Consider the following 23310-nt stretch of genomic DNA (forward strand, 5'->3'; position numbering starts at 1 on the left):
AGAACAATAAGTAATAATTAACTAGAGGGACTAATCCACTAATTGTGATTTAGTAGTGTAAATGTCTTTGAAGCCCATTTGTAACCTGTAACCAGCCTTTACAAAACTGGACCTTTTCTTAGTTGCATATTTGTTTTTTCTCTCTTTTCTTTTTCTATTCTTTTTGTTTTATTGTTACCCTGCTTTTCCTTCTCTTGTTCCCAATCAATCCCTCCACATAACAGAAATGAACAAGTTGTGAATTGTGATACCCCAGCACCTCAATTTCCATTTCATTACAGAACTCCTCATGTCACTACAAATCCAACTTAAAAACCGAACAAATTAAATCCAAATTCACATTCAATTTCACCACATCGCAATAACCGCTATAAAGAGAGAGAGAGCCAGATCTCATTGCACCCCCTTCTCTCCCGGTTTCAAAGAGAGTGAGGAGAAAAGGGGAGAACATCGAAGATCGAACGTTTTCGCGTTCCTTCAATTTCCGCCATTGAATAACGAAGAACAGTTTCTGATAACTCAAAATCAAAATCAAAATGGCTCGAATCTTCGAATACTTCGTGGTTTGCGGGATCGGACCGGAGATTCGAACCGTTGACGGTAACAAAGGCTACCATGGAACCGGTTGTTTCTACCTTCCTTCTCTTCTTGATCAGTATCCTCCTTCGGACCACACTCTCTACCCTCCTCCGCCTCCTCAACTTCCTACTGTGAGTTTTAACTAACTTCTTCGACGGTAACGAAGATCTCGTTCTGTGTTTTCGCATTTTATGAACTCGATTATTTGATTTTTCAAGTGTTCATGAATCATGTCTTATTATTACATTGGTGAATCTGATGTGTATGATTGATTGTTGATTTCAGTGTGTTCTACCGGCTGGTGTTGAGTTATATTCTTCAGGATTTGATTCCAATGACCCTTCCACATTTCCACGGAGCTATCCAATCGTTTTGACCGGTATGTGTGTACAAACAATATAATTATCTATTCACTTTTTCTTATATATCAATTGTTGTAGTTTAGGTTTTGGTGGAAGTAGATTAGGAAGTTAGACATTGATTATTGAAGCTCCTGCTTAGACGGTTACTATGTAGCATCAACACTTCAAAAATGATACATACTGGTTTGAAATGATATGTATTGTATGAGATACTTAGATACTTTTTGACTATATATCTTTCAATTATTTTCAGTTTTCCCATATCTTGTTGTAACTATTTCCGTTTCTGCATCCATATGACCATATATGTGCTTCCTAGTAGGCTAGCATGGTTAACTTAATTATGTTGTAAACCTGAGGAGTGTGGTAATTGTGTACTGTTGATTTGTGATTAGAGATTGTACATATGTTGCACTGTTGTTTTACTCAAGATGTGGTATTAGTTGAGACTTGAGAGGCTCTCTGGAAGTACGGAAGAAGCAATTATTGAGTGGTTAATTTGATTAGGGCGACGTGACAATGTATATGAATACAAAAGTCAGCAGTCATAAAGTTTGTCAATAATGGAGATTTTATAGGAGATAAAATTAGTAATGTACAACTAGGGAAAGGATATCTAAGTTTATGTGATAGCTTCTTTCTGTTACTGCTTTTTACTATGGGATAAAGTAGTCTCCTTATAGCTGAGCTAGTGACTATTTTAGAGGTGTTTCTTTATTGAATGTTGAGAGAGATTGGTGTACTTTGCTCAATTGATATCTTATCCTCTGCTACTGTACATCACTGTTCTCTTCCTTAGTGTTATTCGTGTTATTAAAAGAAGTTATTAAAATAAAGACAAGGAAAACTTTAGAGTCAAGAATGCAACAAGGTTCCCTCAATCTCTGCATATTGGAAATCAGAACTCCCTTGAAGAAGCCATGCGCAAAGCACCAGAGAGAAGCTGTGAACATAGCCATGTGCAAAGCAAATCATGGAGCAAGGATAGGAAGTTATGCCTTAACCAAATACACCAATGAACAGCAAAAACTACATACCAGCAGAATTTTTTGGCCTTTGTTATTCTTAAAGCTTTTAATCAAAGTAAGATAAACCATTCCAAAGTGAAGGGATGCGTGCCCCCAAGACTCCTCCAGCAAACCAGACAACTCTTTCCGAAGGAAAGCAGCCACCTTATAATGAAGTAATAAATGCACCTCTGGTTCTGAACCCTTGCTATATAAAAGGACGGCCTAATTCACGAGGGTGCCACCTAATAGGGTCTTTGGAGTGTAGATGCATGCATTCTTCCCCTTCCTCCGCAAGCGGAGAGACTTTTTCCAGGATTTGAAGCCGTGACCTCTTGGTCACTAAGCAACAACCTTACCATTGCACTGAGGCTCACCATTTATACACATAACACAAATATGTTGTGAAAGAGCATTGTGAGGCTGCAAAATATTCAACATTTCGCATTTACACTAACCTTTCCTTTTTTATTTCTGACAACAATTTCTACACATTTTATGAGTTGATTGTGCAATAAGTTTGTATGTTTGCTTGTGTCATTATGGTTTGAGTCTTATTCTCTGATATAATATTGACCTATAAGTATGATACAGAGGGAGATGGTTCAAAAATCTATGTTAGCTGCATTTCTTTCCGTGATCCGGTCTGTGAGGATATTGCAGAGGCCTACCACATACAGGCAAATTCATATGCTGAAAAATGCATCTGTCTAGTTTCACGCTTGCCTAGTTTCCGTGTGCTTAGGAGTGCTTTGGAGGAGTTATTTGCTCTGTGTTTTTCCCCAAACGGAAGTAGGTAAGGGTATTATGGTCGCAAAAACTTCACCTGGTTTTTTACTTGAGATTGTGACAACTTTTGTGTATGCCCTATATATCAGATACTAGTTAATAAAATAATAATCATTTTTGACTTTTTTAAAGTCAACATGTAACTGAGTTTAATTATTTTCTCCCTTTGAAATCTCATACTGTGAGTTTTGCTTTAGATGTGCTTCACAAATGTGACCAGAAGTTCTTAGATTAAACATAAAATTCCATTGTATTGTGTTTCTATTGCTTTTAATGTTCCCAGCTCTACAACAATTTCAGCAAGCCATTATGGGATGTTATAGCACATATGGTGTCCAGTGTGCCTTTGCCAACTCCTGGAAAGGAGAGAGTTCTTTTTGCTATTGACAGTTGTCTGCTTTCTGTAGAGTCTCCACCAGTCGATGGGCTTCCCCATGTCGATGTATGGACCCCTAAAACCTCTTTTTGGGCTTTACTAGCTGTTTGCTTCTGCTTCATTGGTTAACAACTGTCCTAAACTTTGTTGAGCAGATATCATTTCAGCCTCTGGTGCAGTGCTTGGATGTTGATAATTTAATGAGACTTTTTACAGCAGTGTTGCTTGAGAGGAGGATTTTACTTCGAGCTAACAAGTATTCTTCTTACTTAAGACTATTGATTTTGGGTCAAAATTGACCTCTCCAATGTAAACTGTAATATTCAGAAATAGAGAGAGTGAGAGGAAGAGAATGAGAATGCAACTCTGATTTCTATTTCTCAAAAGTTCAAGTTACAATAGTAGCAAGAGCTACTTATATATAGTGGCTGAGCAGTAACAACAACCTGCCAGCTCACCATTTTACAATCTAACAACTTATCTAACTGATCAACAGAATTAATAACAAACTAAGCCAATATAACAAAGCTCTTAATACAATATTCTAATATAAACAATTGTTAAGTTTTACTTGTGTTTGCTCTATGCTTAGTCTTGATAATTCTGATTGCGTGCTTGGAGATGAATATTGGATTTTTAAGGCTTTTCAATGTCAATAGAAATGTTGATAGAATAAGGTTTTTTATTCTGTTTAGTGCTTGACTCATTGTCCATTTTAGGGGGTTGCTGTTTCAGATCTACTTAGAGATTGGGCTGCCATTGTGATTATTTGTCTTGAGTTTTCTTCTGCTGCTTTTTTGACTTTCTTCTTTAGTACTGTTTTGGTGGAGGATATCTTATCCACCTATCTTTTTAATCCTCTTATTTCTTAATGAAATTATTTTTATATAAAAAAATACTGGTCTCATTTGAAATTCATTTGGACACCCCTGAATATTGATTCTATAATATTTTGACAAATGAAGTCTGATAGTTGCATTTGGTGAAATGGTGTCAGAAAGCCTATATTGATCCATGGTGGTGTTCACACCTTAGTCTGCCTGGCCCCTCCAAAATGACCTTATCCATTTTTTATTCTATATGTTATTTTTCACTGTAGGGAGTTGACAAGGCTGTTGCGGTATGACTGAAATAGCCCATCATTTTTATATTTTTCAACTACAATGAAGTTATATCATAATTAGTAGTACATGGTAATGGTGGGACATCTAGATTGCATGGGGTCTAAGAAGAATCATCTTAAAGAATTCATGTCTTTGGGTTGATATATGTACTGCTATTTATGACTTTGGTCAATACTTCTCGTATTATAATTTTTATGAAGAATTAGTGCTAAGGACCAATGGACCAACTACTAAAGTGACTAGTTACATTATGTAGTAAATATTACAGGTTGATCATAATTCTCCCTCAAATTTAACATGGTTGTTTGGTAAGATGTCATTTAAACACTATTTTCAACTGTTTCGTCTATACCTTATTTTGGCAGGTATTCGCTTCTAACTCTTGCATCAGAGGCCATTTGTCACTTAATCTACCCATTCCGATGGCAGGTGAGGCATAACATCTTTGTCAGACTTGACTTGAGTGTTCCACTTATTTCTGGACTCAATATTTTTTGTTGTAAGACTCCATGGTCCCACAAATAGAATATTTTGGTAACTATTGTAGATTGTATGACAATTAGGACAATTCATTTTTTGCCTTATTTTTAGCTTTATTTTTGGAAGTAATTAATGTCGTAGTCTCTATATTGCAATGAAACCTATTATGGAAAATTAATTCTGAAATAATATTCACTATTCAGCATTACTCTCTTTCAAGTTATTTTGTTCCTGTTTTTATGTCAGCATCATATTTGATAAGAACATGTCAGCATTACTCTCTTTTTGTTATAGCTGATTTGCTTTGTCTTTCCTTGCACATCATATTTGATAAGAACATGTCATAATAATTTCTAAAAATACTGTTACTCTTTGTTAACTCAATTCTAATCCCTCTTTCTTGGGTTTTTGTTGTCCTCAAGCATGTATACATTCCGTTGCTGTTTTTCAGTGGAGTAGATTATATTGATGCTCCTACACCATATATGATGGGCCTCTATTCGGGTGTTGATACCTCTACTCTGTCAATGGATGGTGTAAGTCATACTTCTTTTGATCCCCACCACTACCACCACCACTTACAGAAAACCCATTTTCTGGATTATGCATTCATTTAGTTGTTGGCTACCAGTTGGGTGGATTTTTTTTCATTCTTCTCTTGATCAGTTATAGTCTTATAGCTACTAATTTTCTGCTTGGAATGGAAAATGATGATTAGTGGGCGAGCTTGACACAATAGTAAGATTGTTGCTTAGTGACCATCGGTCACAAGCTCAAATTCTGGAAGTAGTCTCTCCCACTTATAGGGGTAAGGTTGCGTACATCTACCCTCCTCAGACCCCACTAAGTGGGAGCTTCGTGCACTGAGCCGACCTTTTAATTGAAAATGATGACTATTAGAGGAACATGTAAAAATGACATAGATTTTTAGGATCAGAACATGATTTATGATAGAGCATTATGACGTCGTTCAATCCATGTAGCTGACCCCGCTTAGTGGGATTAAGGCTTGATTGTTGTTGTTGGTGCTTGAGAGTGCATGTTCTCAATCTCACCATCATTAGAATGCATATAGAATGATTGTGATGATGCTCATTGTGAATCCAGGATTGAGGTAGTTTATGCATGATCTTTTCCTATAGGCCGTAGGTGGACAACTTCTCAGTTCATGGCTAACTATCCTTAAGCCTGGGGTTGGTTGAAGTCAAACTGAGAAGTTGGAAAATGGAAGAGCAGAAAGAGAGATGTGTGTAAAATTACATTTTTTTTCCATGTATCTTTAGAAGTTTTATATCCTGTTTTCTCCTACCAAGAACACTGTAGAAGTATCATATTCTTGGTCTTGTTTGAACCCTTTCCCTCGCTTCTTTACCTGTGGCATCTATCACTTATGTTCGACTATCTGGTGACCTGTGCATTCTTTATTTCTAATTGGTAAATGGTTTTCAATATTCAACATTATGGTTAAGCATGCATGTGAAGAAATTATGTTTTTGCTTTGATAAAAATGATGTCTTTTAGCACTCTTGTAGGTAGTTGTCGTGGATCTTGAATATAATCGTATCACTACATCAGAAGAAATCCCACCTATTCCTGAGCCAGAACTCAGCTTTTTGCGTGGTGAGATAACGAAGTTACTATATCCCAATGTAATTGGAATTGATGAGATGAATACTGGAATATGGAGTGTACCTGAGCATTATCCTAAATCTGGGGCTAAGCAATGGGGAGAAGATCACGACCTTCAGCTCAGGTGATGCTTGGGTGATAGATTATTCACTGTTATCCATGAATTACTGATTTAGGAACCTTTTAAAATTAGCTGTCATTTTTGAATTTGAATATATCATATTGAAGTCAGCAAGATGCAAGATCGTAAAACTCTTCATGAAGCTTTTTCTTGATATTGCTCTCTACTTCTCTAGAGAGAAAAATATGGTATCCTTTATTTTTTTCATTCCGGAAGGTTCTTAGTAATTCTATTGCAGAGAGACTTCTGAGGAATATCTGGTTGGAATTTTTGCTATTATTGTTTAATTTAATGGTGTTGGTAATGCTTTTATGTTTGTAAATGAAAAAGAATCGTGTTACTAATCTATAGACAAAGTCTGAATTTGTAGATTTCAATGACCAACTCTCCTCAAATCTTAAACTATTAGGTGGAGTCCTAGAAATTGTTTCAAAGCTGTAATGCTCCCATTTTGAGTTTGTAGCTTTCATAATAAACAGGCACACTTTACCATGTGCTGCAATTTAATTCAATTATTGTGGAATCGGGGTGGCAACTGGCAAGGATTGAAGTCCTGGCCACTTGGATGCATAGGGTTTGATACCATATCAAAAACCTGATTGCTTATTGAAATCCCAGCTTTTTGAGCTCTGGCTTGATGGCTAGATTAGAAGGATGATTGATTGGGTAATCCTAAACTTACCTTTTAGAATATTCCATTGCCAATTCCTTATTTAAGAAGAGGAGGAATCCTTCATTATGTCCTATATCAAATATAATCAGTTAAACTAGATGTTTGAATTGAAATTGAAATACTAAACTTTGATGATTTTGTAATACATTCCTAAATGTAGTATTGAAATTGTCTAACACAGCTGAACTTGAAGCCCTGGTCTATCCTGAATATCACTGTAGTCATGGGTTCAGGTCTTCTGACTAAATTTTGTCTATTCTTTTAATTTAATTGTCTTCTACAAAGTAGCTGAGCATGCACACATTAGATATGTCTGAAGTATTATTTTCTTATCACTCTGCATTTAAAGTCTGTGTTATATCATTGTTGTATTTATATCTTATGGTATCAATCTCAGTCATCATCTTGATACAAGGTATGCTGAACTTCTAGCTCAACAGTGAGAGGGTTGTTCATGCATATATGAGATGGACTTGGTTTGCAACATTGTTTTGCTTTTCTTATTATTATTATTTTTGTTTATCAAAAACAAATTGGGGAGAAGTTTGTGCATGTGTTATTTGATTTAATTTTGAGTAAATGTTCATTTTAGTCCCTCATGTTTTTCGACCTTACCAGTTTGGTCCCTTAAAAATTGAAAAACTCAAAATTGTCCCCAAAAATATCAAATGTGGGTCAAATTAGTCCCTATGACATGTTTTAAAAATGCGAAAAAGGACTATTTGAATTTTGACCCACATTTGATATTCTTGGGGACCATTTTAGGTTTTCCAATTTTTGAGGGACCAAACTGGTAAGGTTGAAAAAAGAACATGAGGAACTGAAATGGACATTTACTCTTTGATTTTTGTCCTTTAAATGACCCTTTTCATAATTTCGAGTGCATTAATTACTTTTTTTACAAAGTTAACTTTATTAATTGAGTGGAAAGAGAATAAGTCCATAAACCATTAATTGGGTGGAAAGAGAAAGGGAGTGAGTCCCAATAATGAAGGGCAGTTACATAAAAATACAATTGACTGTTGACAAATTTAATGCTTCTAACTATATTAACCAATTTCAACTAGTCAAAAAGCTTCTATGTAAAGGACCTGAGGGAGTGGCATGGAACAAAAAAACAAGAAAATTAGACATTTAAAGATGAGAGTTATCTTTGTACTTTGTACTGTAATTATAAGCTACAGTAATAAAACTTTCCTGGTAGGGAGAGCTTTGTTGTCCTTGTGCCCTTGTGGTGTCCGATTACCAGATGATTTACACACAAAAAAAAGTCATATGACTTTCTTGGCATTTAAGATGGTGATGAAACTTCTATTAACATCACATCATGAAATTTTTATTTGATGATTGATATGTGCTTCTTATTAGATATGCCCTGGCTAATCGTGTGATTGATTTCATCCTCGAAGTAGCCCTTTTCAACCATCATGATGTGGTTCAATAAAATTTTCCGTGCGCATTGCATTCTTATTTAGCAACACTTTTAATAGTCCAATAACTAGTGTATTTAGTCTGATATGTCTTCTTGTCATCATGTCTTGTGTGCAGGCTGATATTCCTAAAGTTCTTTGCAACACTTTTAAGTGGCTATCGCAATTTCCTAGTATGAATTTTCTACTTGTGTTTCAAATATCTGGGCTTCGCTCTTCCATGGCATAAATCTTTTTAAGCTTTGGCTTTTATTTTTTAAAATTATTTTCAGGAAAATGGTGCTACTAATGTATTCAACACTCAAGCATTTCTTAAGAAGCGTTCACGAGCTACAAACCAACCATCAGAACCCATGGTAAATTTAGGTCATAGCATGGATTTTTGTTCTCCAATTAGCAGACCAATGGCTTAAAACAAAATGATCCTTATCTTGGTGATTATGATGGTTAGATTCATTGATGTACTAATGAATATTCTATGTAGTGGTTGGCTTCCCTTTGCTTGATTTATGAGTGTAACACTAATTGTATTCTTCATATCAATGCAGAAATTTTTTGCCTCTACACTAATGTTAAATTTGATTTTAACAGATAGCTCAGTTCCTTGACTCTCATGGTTTCTTGGATTATTTGGAGAGGGGGTTAGGTTCTGATGAAAACAGCAATAACTTGCTTGATAAGCTACAAGATGCGATGGGAAGGGGTCAAAACCCTATGTCAATCCTTCCTTCGTCTTCAGTAGAGCCTGAGATTTTAACAGTATCAGATTCTGATATTGGACTATCAGGTAAAATGGATGATTTGTAGCAAAAAAATTGAATTAAATTAATTTGCAAATATAGACATGTGGATGTAGTTATTACTTCTTATTTCTTCAGGGTCTGGTGGCAAATACACTTATGATAGGTTTCCCTCAAACATCAGAACTGAAGAGCAAGAAGAAAAGAGGAAACAGATTCTTGCAGCAGTTAGTAATGCCTTTGAGTACTCGGGAAGACATACACCAAGGTAATGCAAGCAATGCCCTTCAAATAAACTGATTGTCTTGCTCTCTTATACAGTTCACCTTTTTTTCTTCCTCTGCTTGTGTCTCTCTCCATCTTAAATTTTATCTTCTGTGTTGAGCAGTAAGGATCCTTTAGCAGATGCTCTTAGTCCGCTTGAGAGAGCTGTAAGTCAACATTACCAGGCCTAATATATTAATGCTGCTTGTGTGTTAATATAACATACATGCAGATGGTCTCTGACATTATTAATTTTTTGGTTTCAGGCAGAAAGGGAGCGCATGGTTCTGGATATTAAGGTTAAACTGCAGGTAGCTTCTTTGGTCTTATATACTCTTTCTATCTCTATCTCTCCCCGTGTTAGATAGATCAACCATGGCTGATTGGTTGGTTTCATCCTCATTAAGGTTTACATGAATTTGTCAGTCCCCACAATGAACAGAGCAGCCTATTGCACAAGGCTCCTACCTAATGGGGTTTGGGGAGGATAGATATACATAGTCTTACCATCGCAAGCGTAGAGGTTGTTTCCAAGATTTGAACCCATGACATCTATGTCACAAGGCAAGCATGTTGCCAATCCCCACAATGGCTGGAATAATTTAACATGAAAGCTACAAGATTTTCTCTTCCTTTGTTGTGTGTTTCTTAGGGTATCCACAATAGAGTCTTATGCAAACTCTTAACTTCAAATTATCTATAAGACTGCCATTCTTCAAACCCCACAGTAGAGTATTATGCAAAGTCTTATGTTGCATAGCCTTTAAAGTTTTAAGGGTAGAATTAGGCCCATCCATTCTAGTAGTTTGGACCCCAGGAGCAACACTTGCTGGGAGGGGCAACTACGAACCCTGATAGAGATTAATTCCTTACCCACAGGATGATGGGATGCCCTTGGTTAGCATCAAAATAATTCTAGTAGTTTGGACTTCCCTTTAGTTACTTTAGAAAAATTGGTGCGCTAGAAAATGATGCGTCCTAACTTGATACCCGTTTTCTCTCCTACAAAGTACACCATGATCTTATATCCTAGATACAAATGCCTTAGATCCTAGAGCTCCTCTAACAATGTTGGGTCTAAAAAAAGGACGGCCAATGTACGAGGCTCTTACTTGGTGGAACCTGGGAGGATAGATGTACGGGTCTAACTCTAACATCAGGTCTAACAAAAAAGTCGAATTGAAGTTTAGATCTTTTTTGTTGTTCACATGCTTTCTGTATTGTTCACATTCGTAGTTTCATTATGTTTCAATTTGTAGAGTATTTTCTTTTCTCTTATATTATGTTTCATCACACAGGGTTTATGGTTGCGGCTTCTTAAACTGGGAGCAACAGATGATCCTCTCTCTTCCTTTGAATATGGAACAATACTTGGTATCACATTTTATCAGATCTCTATTTTTTGCTGTGTAGAGTGAAAACTTCTTTTTTTACAGAAAAAGTATTCTACGTTAGTAATCTGGAGAGCTTCCCTACAAGTGATTGTGTGTTTGGTTTTGCAGCTTTGATTGAATCTGATGCTGAAGGGATTGGCGGTAGTGGTTTTGTTGAATGTATAAGTGAGCATATTCATTCGGTTAGTAGTTTTATTTAGCTAACAGTTATAATTTTTTACATCTTTGTTTATGATGTCCTGTTCTGGGACAATGATGCTCATGCTGGAACATTTTTGTCAGGGTTGGCACTGTCAGCTCACTGACGAACAGTTTATTGCTGTGAAAGAATTGGTAAGCAAATGCTCTGCCTTTTTGTTTTTACTTTATAATTCTTCATATGTATGTTACATAAAAAGAAAGGCTTATAAAAATTGATACAGAAAAGAGTAGGAATATTTAATTGTGAAGGACATTTAATGGTGTAGAAGTCTTGATATGCCGCGGAATGAACTTGAGGTAAATTTATCAACTTGGGTGACACATCTCCCTTGATTAACATTTCGAACCTGTTTCCTTACTCCTCCCACCCCGTCCTTGTCTCAGATTTGAGTCTTACTGACAGAAAAAGTAGGTGCTGGAATGATTTGCCTCCTTAAATGGATCTTCCCAGATTGACTTGGATTAGTCAAAGGACAAAAGTAAAATCTAGATACAGATTGTCTCATACCAGAAAAATATCCCCATCACACTCTTGGGTTATTATCATCATGAATATATCTTGTTTATTTAATTAAGTACAATCATTTTGTCCAAAGACTTCAGGAAATGATGAGCCAGCGGCATTTCTTTGACATGGTGCCAAAAATGGGGTGGTATCTGGAGAAGAATGACTCTTTATTGGCCACATGCCACCCTTCATCTGGACATATTTAGCAAAACAATGCCACATTTGATTAAGGGAAAATTTGCTGCAATTGGGATTAAGGGGACCAAATTTGTTTTTTATAATTGAGTTAAGCCTAAATTAAGTGCTACCAAATGGCTGGAAATATTTACAAAAAAGGACTATATAGTATGATAAGTTCCCTCTGTAACTTATAATTGACTTTATATTTTTCAAAGGCTTTTTTCTAAATTTTGTTTCTTTTCAAATTTGTTTCTTTCAGCTCAAAACAGCTATCAATCGTGCAACATCACGAAATGACTGGTTGACCATTAGAGATGCCCTTGAAGTTTCTTCTGATATGTATAAGAAAGATAATAATAATGTGCCGGACTATGTCCAGCGCCATCTAATTTCTCTTTCTATTTGGGAAGAGTTACGGTATGTATTACATTTCTTTATTCCTTCATGATTTCATTAGTGGAAATTTTTGTGTTTTGGTCATGAACTGAGTGTTTAACTTAGTTAAAGCACTTTCCTTGTAGGTTTTGGGAAGGTTATTTTGATCATTTAATGGAGCAATCTTCAAACAAGTAAGGACTTTCATGCATATAATTTTTGTTTTGTTATACATGGGTTCCTCATTCTCTACCTTATTTTATCAGTTATATCCTCATTAGTATTGTCTTCTTTTACCCTAATTTTTTTTAGTTGTATGTTATATAAATATAAATATGAGGCATAAATAAACATTTGGCCATTTATCTTATTTGCAAGTTTCAATTTTTAGTTGTATGTTATATAAGTTTCAATTTTTAGTTGTATGTTATATAAGTTTTTATCTAATTTTTTTTAGTTGTTGGTCCATTTCTTGAAGTACCAATTTGGCCCTTCTGTCACAACGGGTTTAGCTTTGGCCGAAATTTCTCACCAGAAACTGGCAAAAATTGAAGAAAACTCTCTCATAAGAAGAAGAAAAAGAAGAGAGAAGATGAGATAAAGGGAGTGAGAAAATGAATGTTGTGGTGATTTTTCCTGTTCAATCGAGCTTCCTGTGATGGAGGACTTTGCAGAATACTCTAAGGAAAACTAACACCATTATGACGAAATGACCAAATTGAACCTTGAAAAAAATAAACAACCAAAGAAATTCATTTAAGAAATGAAGGACCAAATTGAAAGTTGCCAATAAGATAAAAGACGGAAGGTATAGTTAAGCCTAAATATAATGTCACCGTTATGATGAAATGACCAAATTGAAACTTGCCAATAAGATAAAAACCAAAGGTATATTTAAGCCTAAATATAATCTTACAAAAAACAGTAAGTCATTCTATATTCTATATGCATACAGTCTTGGAACATATCTTGGGTGATAAGTAGGTTGATGCTACTTGGATAAAGAAAATATCTGCTGACTGTATTTCTCAATCCCTGCCACTTTGCACCCTGCTTTCCATATCCCTGCCATGCTAACCCCACAGAAGGGTTTCCCACCCTAATAATTGTGCTGTATATGATAACATCAACTCAATAACTATGTAGATGTATATATATTCTTTCTGACCATTTACCTAAACATCCAAGTTTTGTAAATAAAAGGAAGTTGGATGCATCTATGTTGTTCAACAGACTGTTTTTGTGACTTTAGTTTTTTTGCCAGGTCAGCCAACTATGCATCTCTAGTGACAGCACAGCTTGTTGTGTTGGCATCACACATGGTATTGTTTGGATATTTATGTTTTCAAATTACCATTACCTTTTGAAATTCTGTTTAAGTTGTATGTTTTTGTGCTTTCGAACGCTGAGCCTCTTTTGCCTTTTATGAAGGCTGGGTTGGGACTTCCTGATAATGATGCTTGGTACATGCTGGAAACAATTGCAGAAAGGAACAACATTGGATCCAAACAGTTTGTAAGTCAAATTCTATTTTCAAAACATATAAATTTTCGCAATCGAAACTATGGTAAATAAAAGCATTTTGGTCCTTTTTACCCACTAACACCTATACAAGACACTAATTTTAGACCCTGCGAAGATCTTTGGGGAGTATAGAGATTAGGGACCGGATAATGGGCTTCATGAAATTTTAAATATTTATCTAAGAAATTGGGACATTCATTTGCCAGCTTACAAGGTATTGGAAAAAAAGACATACTTGCTGAATTAGAAGTTAAAGTGAATTAATCTTGAGGTGTAAAGAATAGATGGAAGTAGCCCTTTACAAAGATTCCTTGTGATTGGCTTTTTTGTGTGTTCAAAACACTTTAGTTACAATCTTTTTGAGAGAGCTTTTGAACAAAATCAATTCCCCCAAAAAGGTAATCAAAACCAAACATGCATTGAGCCATTTTCATTTTTGGATTCATTTAAAGGTTTCTATTCCTAAAGGAATGGAAAAAATTTGGGCTTTTTGTGTTCAAAACAGTATAGTTACAAACTTATTGTTGAGAAAGCTTTTTTTTTGGGTACTACCAAGAGTATCCCCTCAACTTTTTCGGTAAGGAACTAATGCCTTTCGGGATACGTGGCTGCCACCCTCAACAAGTGTCGTTCCCAGGAATGAACTCTTGACCTTTTAGTCATCCTGGGGATATAGCAGAGCCTTACACTACTAGACCAACAACTTGTTGGTATTGTTGAGAAAGCTCTTGAACAAAAACAATTACCCCCTGCAACAACAAAAAATAAAAACAAAATATGCATTGAACCATTTTCATTTTTGGGTTCATTTCAAGTTAAATGTTTATTTCCAAAGGAATACAACAATTTTCAACTTTCTGTGTGTTGATATACTTCTGATTTTTCTTTTTACTGACGAATTTGATGTTATAAAAAATGTGGAAGTATGTGATTGCAGTCCTATTTGACACCATTGTGAATCGAGTCTTTTCGTGCAAAATCATTATTTGAAGAAGCGATTTTTAATTATATGTTAGCATATGTAATGAAAACAAAAAATGTACTGCTGCAATTGATGCGGAAACTACAATAAAGATTGTGGACTCTGTGTACATAGCAATCACTTGTAGAAGGAATACCAAAATATACTATATCTAGTAGGTTGGTAATTTCCGAGCTATGAAATGCTAAGAATAGAAACCTTCAAGTTCCAATATAATGGTATAATTGTTGGAACGTCCCAAATAGCCTGACTTTATTGCCTCGGGTATTGTTTAAATATCCATTTTGCTTCTCATCTCATTGCCAATTGATTTTGAGATGGAACCATACATGGAATCAGAGCCTCTATGACTATGTCATCATGAGCTCGATCCTTCGCGACCACATTTTTCTAAAATAAATAAAATAGAATCGCATAACTTGCCCAGTTTGCGCGAACCGATTCACAATTCTTTGCCGTACTTGTGCGCAGCGGAATGCGACTTGGATCGCTAAATCTAGAGAACTATTGACATAACAGAGCTGCACTAATAGAGAAAGTGTAGAACGGCACTGCAAAAGAGTGGAGGAAGGAATAAAAACCATAACAAAGGGGTGAACTTTCCTTGCAACGAATAATTGTCTATGGTGCTACATTTTTTCTTGTATCCATCATGTTAATAGTTAATGGTCACCATAACAATTGGATAAGTTCTCTTTCTTTTGAATGTTCCTTTATTAATGTATTAGTTTATCTATTTGTCTTGATTTCACACAACAAGAAAATTGGGGTCATTAATGAATTATGACTGAATCTTCCTGGTGTCATTGATTCAGATAAAAATTAGAGGGTTCTTATCTCATATCCAACAACTACGTAATGGATACTGGGGAATCTCCTCAATGAAAGCACAGTCTGTGTTATCACTTGCATTACCATCCCCACATTCAAAAGATGTGAATGATGAGGACCAGCAACCTGCTGAGGCAACTGGTGTCGGTAGAAACTGGGTGCAAAGTATGTTCACCCGAAATACAACATCTAGATCCAGCTCATTTAACCGTGTCCGTAGATGGACTTCTGATGGAGGCAATTCAGGTACTTGTTATAACACTACCCATGAGTGCAGCTATGTCTCCTTTATTCTTGAATAAAATACCATTATCACTTTGCCTACTGCCTTAAAATTATAGCAAATGAGAATGGAACTCCTCGCAAACAAGATCTAACAACTGGTGGGCAGAAGAAGCTTCAAACCAATGTTCGCATACTTAGGGGTCATAATGGTGCCATTACCGCTCTCCATTGTGTTACAAAGAGAGAGGTTTGGGATTTGGTGGGTGACCGTGAAGATGCTGGTTTCTTTATTAGTGGAAGCACAGACTGCTCTGTAAGTGTCAAGCTCTTACTTTATTCTTATGATGTTGAGTCAGTCTGCAAAAAATTGTTTCATTGCCTTGTGATACCCACAGTGATATGATATGTTGTGCATGATAACTCATGCAAATGCACAGGTTAAGATCTGGGATCCCAGTCTTCGTGGTTCTGAACTCAGGGCAACTTTAAAAGGGCATACTAGGTTCTCTCTCTCTTTCTATCCCACATATTAAATTTCCTGTATCATTGTCCACATCTTTGAATAAATATTTATGTGCAACCATGATTCTGATTTAAATGTAGAACTGTCCGTGCTATAAATTCAGATAGGGGGAAGGTGGTGTCAGGATCTGATGATAAGTCTGTTTTGGTATGGGATAAGCAAACAACTCAACTTCTAGAAGAGCTTAAAGGCCATGATGGACCGGTACTATTATTTTTTAAATATTTATGTTTGTTCTATATATAATAAACAGTGTAGGAGTTTTGTGAATTCAATAAAAATACTCTGGACGATTGAAACTTAATTCTAGCTAACCTTTGTAGGTCAGCTGTGTACGCATGCTCTCAGGTGAACGTGTCCTAACTGCATCCCATGATGGCACTGTGAAGATGTGGGATGTTAGAACTGATAGATGTGTTGCAACTGTTGGTCGTTGCTCTAGTGCTGTTTTATGCATGGAATATGATGACAATGTAGGACTCTTGGCTGCTTCTGGAAGAGACGTGTATGTTAAAAAAATTACAAGCTTGGATGCTGATTTTTCTTTGTGCCACTCAGATATTTGTTATACATTGATTGGGTAAGCTTTAAAGTCTGACGTGCTTATCTCCCAGGGTTGCTAATATATGGGACATTCGTGCTGGTAAGCAGATGCATAAACTTTCAGGACATACTCAATGGATACGGTAAAAAATAAAACTTAGTCGTTTAATACTGCATGTTTACAAATGTAAACAAATTTATGATCCTATATGAAAAATATCACAGGTCTATAAGAATGGTTGGCGACACTTTAATTACTGGTAGTGATGATTGGACAGCAAGAATATGGTCTGTTTCCCGAGGAACGTGTGATGCTGTCCTAGCATGCCATGCAGGGCCAATATTATGTGTTGAATATTCTTCTTTAGACAGAGGAATAATGACAGGTACGTCATCTCCAATATTTGGCTATGCTATCATTTGATCTATTTATTTGTTGAGTTCTTGAAGTGAGTTGCTCAAGGAAGTTTATATCTGGTGCTTGCTAAAATCTTAAATTTCCATTCCAGGTTCAAGTGATGGTCTCCTACGGTTTTGGGAAAATGATGAGGGTATGACAATCTTTTTATTTGTTAGACATCTAATATGATAAAGCCATGTCTTCACCTAATAGCTTAAGGTTTTGGGAGAGATGGTTCATGACATTAATTTTCTTTCTTGATGTCTAGCTTCTGTTATGTTTTGGTAAATATACAGACCTGTAAGGTTGCAATAACCAAGAAACATCAGTATGTTAAGAGCATCCTATTGTTGCTTACCCTGCACGCATTCATTAATCTAATGTCCCGTTGTAAAATATTATCATGACATTTCTACTACACCCATATGGTGTCCTTATCATTACTGCAAAGCAATCTTGTAATGAATATGTAGTAGTGTATATCATATGCAAGAATATTACTTGTTAGTGTTATGCCCATGCATTTCTTTCTTCTGTGCAAAATCAAAAGGCATTTGAGATGACCTGGTAATATTATACTCATGGCTGTGCAGGAGGTATTAGATGTGCAAAAAATGTAACAATTCACAATGCTGCCATATTATCTATCAATGCTGGGGAGCACTGGTTAGGTATTGGAGCAGCTGATAATTCTCTGTCTCTCTTTCATCGGCCCCAAGAAAGACTAGGTGGTTTCTCTGGCACTGGGTCCAAGATGGCTGGTTGGCAGCTTTACAGAACACCACAAAAAACAGTTGCTATGGTATGCAGTTTTTTGGCTTTTCTGTTCTGTTTCATAGTCCAAAATGGTTATTCTTTGCCTCCAAGATGAACTTTATTTTCTGGTTCATGCACAAATTTTCTACATGTGAGATGTACATGTAACGATTATCACATGATCACTACTACCATTCCCTATTATTTGAGGTGTTATTGATCGCAGACAAATAATTTGTTTTAGAGAGGTTACTTTACTTCTATAGATAATAACTGTAGCACACCAGCACTGAAGTTAAAAATTTAAATATCTATCCATCTCTTGGCTTAAGTTTAACATTTATTATTCTTTTCTTTATGAAATTTCCTTCAACGACAATTGTTTTTACTTTAAATTCATATTTCACTAAAACTTATACAGATTGTTTGCCATATAACAATGTGTATATGGCTGGAGAATGTTATATGTCATTGTACTCCTGTTTAACACTCTTTACCTCCATTTATTATTTATTGCTATGATATCCAGGTGAGATGCATAGCTTCAGACCTGGAGAGGAAAAGGATATGCAGCGGTGGTCGTAATGGTCTTCTAAGATTGTGGGATGCGACCATCAATATCTGAGCTTGTGTATATAGTCATGTTGACTTTTGTAACAATTTTACAGGTGAAAGCAAGGTACTTAATGAAAGTGGTTTCTCTCCAATATTTTTGTTTATTTCGTACAAGTATATAATGGGCAAGATATCTGATGAGTCCATGCTAGGAACTCAAGTCTGGATGTGATAATATCTTCTGAAAACAGTTTCATTATTGTGATTAGAGAGTGCTGTAGTATACTGAATGTACAATTGTGCATACTGCAACAAAGAACAAATTTTGTTAGTGTGGATAAATTCTATTGTGGTCTAGAATTAAAGCATCAGTTGATTTTGCAATTAACATTATGTTTACTTCTACGTAGCTTGATTGTTGGCATGCTTGATAATTTTAGAATGTATTAAACAAACCAACTGATGCAAGACATTCAAGCCTTGAATGGACAACTAGCCAGGTTTCCTTTAGATTGCTTGCCAGAGCTTGACTTCACACTAGGCGGAGGTTGCTGTATGAGGAGCATGGTAATGACTCATGATGATGAAATATTGAATGAATTTTCTAAAATTTCTTAAATGTAAATGGGAAAGAAATTTGTTAAAGCATGGTCCATTTTTATTTTACTAGATTTTATTTACGGTAAGAGGGTGAGGCTCGGCATAAATGCTAAGGTTGAAAGTTGAAACAGTCCGCTTACGAGTTAAGGCTGTATCCGGGAGTTTAATGCATTGGGCTGCCCTTTTTAATAATTTTAACTACAGTGAGATATGATACAAACTATTTACAGCAGACAATCTTCGGAAGTTTGTGGCGAGTATTCAAGGTGTGGAATCACCAAGGAGATTATGTGCATATAGTTAGGTCTTTGATATAAATTTTGTAATACTTTTTTGAGATGAATATCCATTTCTTACGTAGAAATCTTGATTGCAAATGTTAGGTTCGTCGTTTTTTCCCATTCTTCTTAATAGGTATGTCAACTCTGATTTGGATCAAGTTATAACAATAATTGTCATACAATGCGCTCCCCTTAGCCCATATTTGTCATACAAGTATTTCCTCATCCCTTTTATTGGTGTTATTCTACTGCTTACAGATCTTATGGTAATCTCGAGGGGTAGAGTCCGTACGCTGCATTTTTTGTGGGGTGCATATATGGGGTCAGGAGAGAATATAAAGTTGGGGTAATTTTTATTGTAAAAAATATAATAGAATTTCATCTTAGTGGTTTGTACAGGCCTGAAGAAAACCAAAGATCCAATAGAGTAGATCAAATGAATATTGGTCTAATGTGTAGAAGCAAGAGCAGTTAGAAAAACTAAGGATCTTGAGATTAATATTTTATTAATAACCATAATTTATGATAAAGTTTTATAAAAAGTTTATTACTACCAATAGGCTTAGAATTGTTTTTTTATAAACAATGGAACTCATTAGCACAAAGGCGCTAACTCGTAATCTAAATTCAAATGTTGGACTCATATAGTCATACCTAACTTTTGATACATGTAGGATTATTAACATGGGAAATTACCTTTTTTTTTGTTTTCGCACAAGACTACTTCCAGGGCCAGAATTAAATTAAGTCTATTATCTGTATATAGTTGATCTGACCATTAGGGAAAACTTTGTCATTCTTTATCAACTAAATTGACCAAATAACCACGAACCAATGCATTAATTTAATAACCATTGCCTAGACTACTTCCATTGCCTAGACCTTTGATAACCCCGGGGCAGATGCACTACTGAATTTACCATATTTGGATGAGATTATCGTAACCCACATTGAGGCATCGTCAATCAACAAAGGTCACATCCATATCTAGATTTTTGCATCATGACATTCTCTTTCATATTACAAAATAAAAAATAAAAAAAACTCCCATTAGGCCCCTTCTTCACTCAATCTCTTCTTAGCTTAAGTCCCTTGGCTCACCTTGCATATAATTTCAGAAGGTGGTGAGGTTGAAGTAATTGTAAGATTGTTACATCTACTAAAAAAAAGTATATGTTTCAAAAAATACACATAGATTACCATGTATTTTAATTGTATGTTTAATTTACATAATTACCATGTAAGGATTTTAAGTACCCTTTAGTAAAACAAAATTTATCATGTAAAATCTTATTTAATGTGTAGACAATATGTTAGCTTTAGCGTATGTATATCACCGGGTGTAAAACAATAAACATCAAGTCGTTGTAGTATAGTGGTAAGTATTTCCGCCTGTCACGCGGGTGACCCGGGTTCGATCCCCGGCAACGGCGTTAGTTTTTGTGATGTTTCTGTTTGAACCTTCTTCATTCCCTACTTCATTCTTTTATAGGGTTTATGCTTCTACCACACAATTCTGAAGCATGAACGCTTGTGCTTTTTCTTCAATGAACTTCCCCAGATTCCACCGTTACTTTCGTTTCTCAAAACCCCTCACTCTAGTCTCTCCTTCATCCTCATCAATTATATCTCTTCTCTCCAATCAATTTTCTTCACCTATCACCACAGATACCGCCTCCAACCAGAAAAATGCACCATGGCTTATTGTCGGCCTCGGTAATCCTGGCAAGACTTTTAATGCTACACGCCACAATGTCAGTACTTTCATATCCATACTTTCCATTATTCATTACTTTTTTTCCGGCTTAAACTGTCAATGTAAAACTTTGTCGAATCTCTTAAGCTAATATTCAAAATTCAAACAGACAGAAAGACTCAAGTCTGTAATTGATGATTGTTGCTTTTGTTGGGACTAGGTTTTTATTTAGTAGTCGCCAAAAGTTTTACGCATACCAATTTCGTCCCTGAAAATTTGAAAAGCCTGGAATGATCCAGAAACTATCAAATGCGGGTCAAATTAGTCATTTTTAGCATTTTTTCACCCCTATTTTGAGTCATATTTGTGATGCTTGAGTGGGGATCAAATTGGTACACTTGGTAATCACTCTTTTTTTAATAGCAGTGTGTGCTGCTGTGTAAGTTGGATTGGAACTCATTTCAATTTTTCCTTATCTGACCTTGTATTAGAGTTTTCTTTCAGGTGGGTTTTGAGATGGTTGATGCAATAGCAGAAGCTGAAGGAATATCTATGAACAGTGTTTCCTTCAAAGCCCTGTTTGGAAAAGGTAGAAAAAGCTTTCAGTTTTATCTTTAGTTCATTACCTATCATATCATAGAACTTAACATGAAATCACAGCATTCGTTGGTGAAATTGTGGCTGCTCTCTTCCTCAATGCCACCTTCCACTGTTTTTTCGGGACAGGGTGTAACGGCATTCATAGTATTTTCCACATTGACTTTACTGTTAAAAAATTGATGCATTCATTACAGTTTACATTGTAGTAGAGATGAATGCATGATTCAAATTGAATAGCATTAGATATAGTGCAGGCTTGTGTCTGTATCATGAATCCTTGTTCTTTTATGATCTTTCTTACATTGCATTTAACGTGTAAGGCGTGATGCGGGAACCAGTCACCATTACCACGTGTTAGAAACATTTTGGATTCAATTTTATGCATGATGATAAATGATGCCAATTGATAGGAGTACACTCCTTAATGTGCCTAAGCCTATTATTAAGCATGTGTATTAGGACAGCAGTTTAGGATGAATAAATAGAGGTTTACACACCTCTTGTTAAGGGGGAAAATAATAAGAATAGGAATAACTGACTCATGGGGAGTTCAGTTTTGGTTTCAACTGGTTTGGGAGGGAAATCAGTGTAGTACTTTTCTGTATTTCTTGTAATACTTTCTGCATTCAATAAAATATTACCAACCTAGAATCAATCTGATTCCTTGTTGGGAATTTCTATATTGTTTATCTACTTACAATTTCTGAAATAATACCAGTTCTAACACTGGTATCAGAGCACCGATCTGGTGCCCTAAGAACACGCTGCAATTCTGTTTTATGCGCATGGTATTGACGAGAAGCATGGCCAGAAATTCGGATGACTGGATTCAAGAACGAGAGGAGTTGCGACGGGAAAGGGAAGAACAGAGGACTCGTCTGGAACTGTATGAGGCCAGGACGAAGCGTTTGGAGGAAGCATTGGTTGCACTAACCGAGAGACATAGAATTCCTAATTGGCATGATGAAGGCAGTGGAATAGGAGGAGAAAGTGAAAATCATGAACAGCGAGGCAGAGAAAAGTGGCGAAAGTTGGAAATTCCAATTTTCTCGGGAGATGATGCTTTTGGATGGACTCAAAGGCTTGAGAGGTTACTAAAAGAGGTGACGGAGACAGAAAGGATGCAAGCAACATTGGTGGCACTTGAGGGAAAGGCTCTTAGTTGGTACCAATGGTGGAGCCGATGCACTCCAAATCCTACATGGGAAGGGTTCAAATTGGCGGTGGTTAGAAGATTTCAACCTTCTATGGTGCAGAATCCCTTCGAGCAACTCTTAGCTTTGAAACAGTTAGGCACGGTGGAAGAGTATGTGGAAGAATTCGAGAAATTTGTGGGAGCCTTGAGGGAAATTGATCAAGAATTTGTAAGGGGAATTTTCTTGAATGGCCTTAAGGAAGAGATCAAAGCGGAAGTTAAGTTGCATGAGCATCATACACTCTCGGAGGTAATCCAAAAATCTATCATGATTGAGGAAAAGAACCTAATTTTACAAAAGAAAATTATTCCTAACAATTATTCTAGACCCTTGAATTTTGTTAGAAACAATTTTCCTAGTAAATCG

At 35.9% G+C, this 23310-nt stretch overlaps 2 protein-coding genes and 1 non-coding gene across 7 annotated transcripts in view; all 3 read left to right on the top strand.

The window, feature by feature from the left end:
- Positions 156-18959, top strand: LOC109349772 (DENN domain and WD repeat-containing protein SCD1). Of its 3 annotated transcripts, none has more exons than XM_019590730.1 (31): positions 160-706; positions 861-958; positions 2543-2744; positions 3038-3179; positions 3269-3369; positions 4603-4666; positions 5140-5253; positions 6250-6470; positions 8689-8743; positions 8843-8926; positions 9162-9357; positions 9449-9578; positions 9699-9741; positions 9841-9885; positions 10873-10948; positions 11077-11150; positions 11251-11301; positions 12117-12274; positions 12379-12426; positions 13497-13554; positions 13664-13747; positions 15554-15815; positions 15911-16107; positions 16232-16296; positions 16398-16521; positions 16641-16822; positions 16932-17003; positions 17086-17246; positions 17370-17411; positions 17854-18062; positions 18546-18959. In XM_019590730.1, the coding sequence occupies exons 1-31, from the start codon at positions 537-539 to the stop codon at positions 18639-18641; spliced, it is 3624 nt and encodes a 1207-aa protein (XP_019446275.1). In that variant the 5' UTR covers positions 160-536; the 3' UTR covers positions 18642-18959. The 3 variants fall into 3 exon arrangements, with proteins under 3 accessions (XP_019446276.1, XP_019446275.1, XP_019446274.1); XM_019590729.1 differs by having other exon boundaries at positions 161-710; positions 865-958; XM_019590731.1 differs by lacking the exons at positions 16932-17003; positions 17086-17246; positions 17370-17411; positions 17854-18062; positions 18546-18959 and having other exon boundaries at positions 156-710; positions 865-958; positions 16628-16791.
- Positions 20814-20885, top strand: TRNAD-GUC. Its single transcript has one exon. It is a non-coding gene; the product is annotated as a tRNA-Asp (tRNA).
- LOC109349774 (peptidyl-tRNA hydrolase, chloroplastic-like) overlaps positions 20868-23310 on the top strand; it is an 11117-nt gene continuing 8674 nt past the window's right edge. Inside the window, exons 1-2 of one of the 3 annotated variants that reach the window (XM_019590735.1) lie at positions 20868-21206; positions 21653-21737. In XM_019590735.1, the coding sequence (XP_019446280.1) occupies positions 20976-21206; positions 21653-21737 (316 nt within the window). In that variant the 5' untranslated portion in view covers positions 20868-20975. The remainder of the gene's footprint in view (positions 21207-21652; positions 21738-23310) is intronic. The other 2 variants (XM_019590734.1, XM_019590733.1) reach the window with 2 other exon arrangements.

The sequence above is a fragment of the Lupinus angustifolius genome, chromosome LG06 (genome assembly GCF_001865875.1).
Source record: "Lupinus angustifolius cultivar Tanjil chromosome LG06, LupAngTanjil_v1.0, whole genome shotgun sequence".
Taxonomy (NCBI): domain Eukaryota; kingdom Viridiplantae; phylum Streptophyta; class Magnoliopsida; order Fabales; family Fabaceae; genus Lupinus; species Lupinus angustifolius.

Excerpts from the sequence above, each read along its gene's own strand:
- LOC109349772 (XM_019590730.1), top strand. The coding sequence starts at position 537 with ATGGCTCGAATCTTCGAATACTTCGTGGTTTGCGGGATCGGACCGGAG. Across the intron at positions 8,744-8,842 it reads GTGGCTATCGCAATTTCCTA|GAAAATGGTGCTACTAATGT; the intron begins GTATGAATTTTC and ends AATTATTTTCAG. Across the intron at positions 16,108-16,231 it reads GTGGAAGCACAGACTGCTCT|GTTAAGATCTGGGATCCCAG; the intron begins GTAAGTGTCAAG and ends GCAAATGCACAG.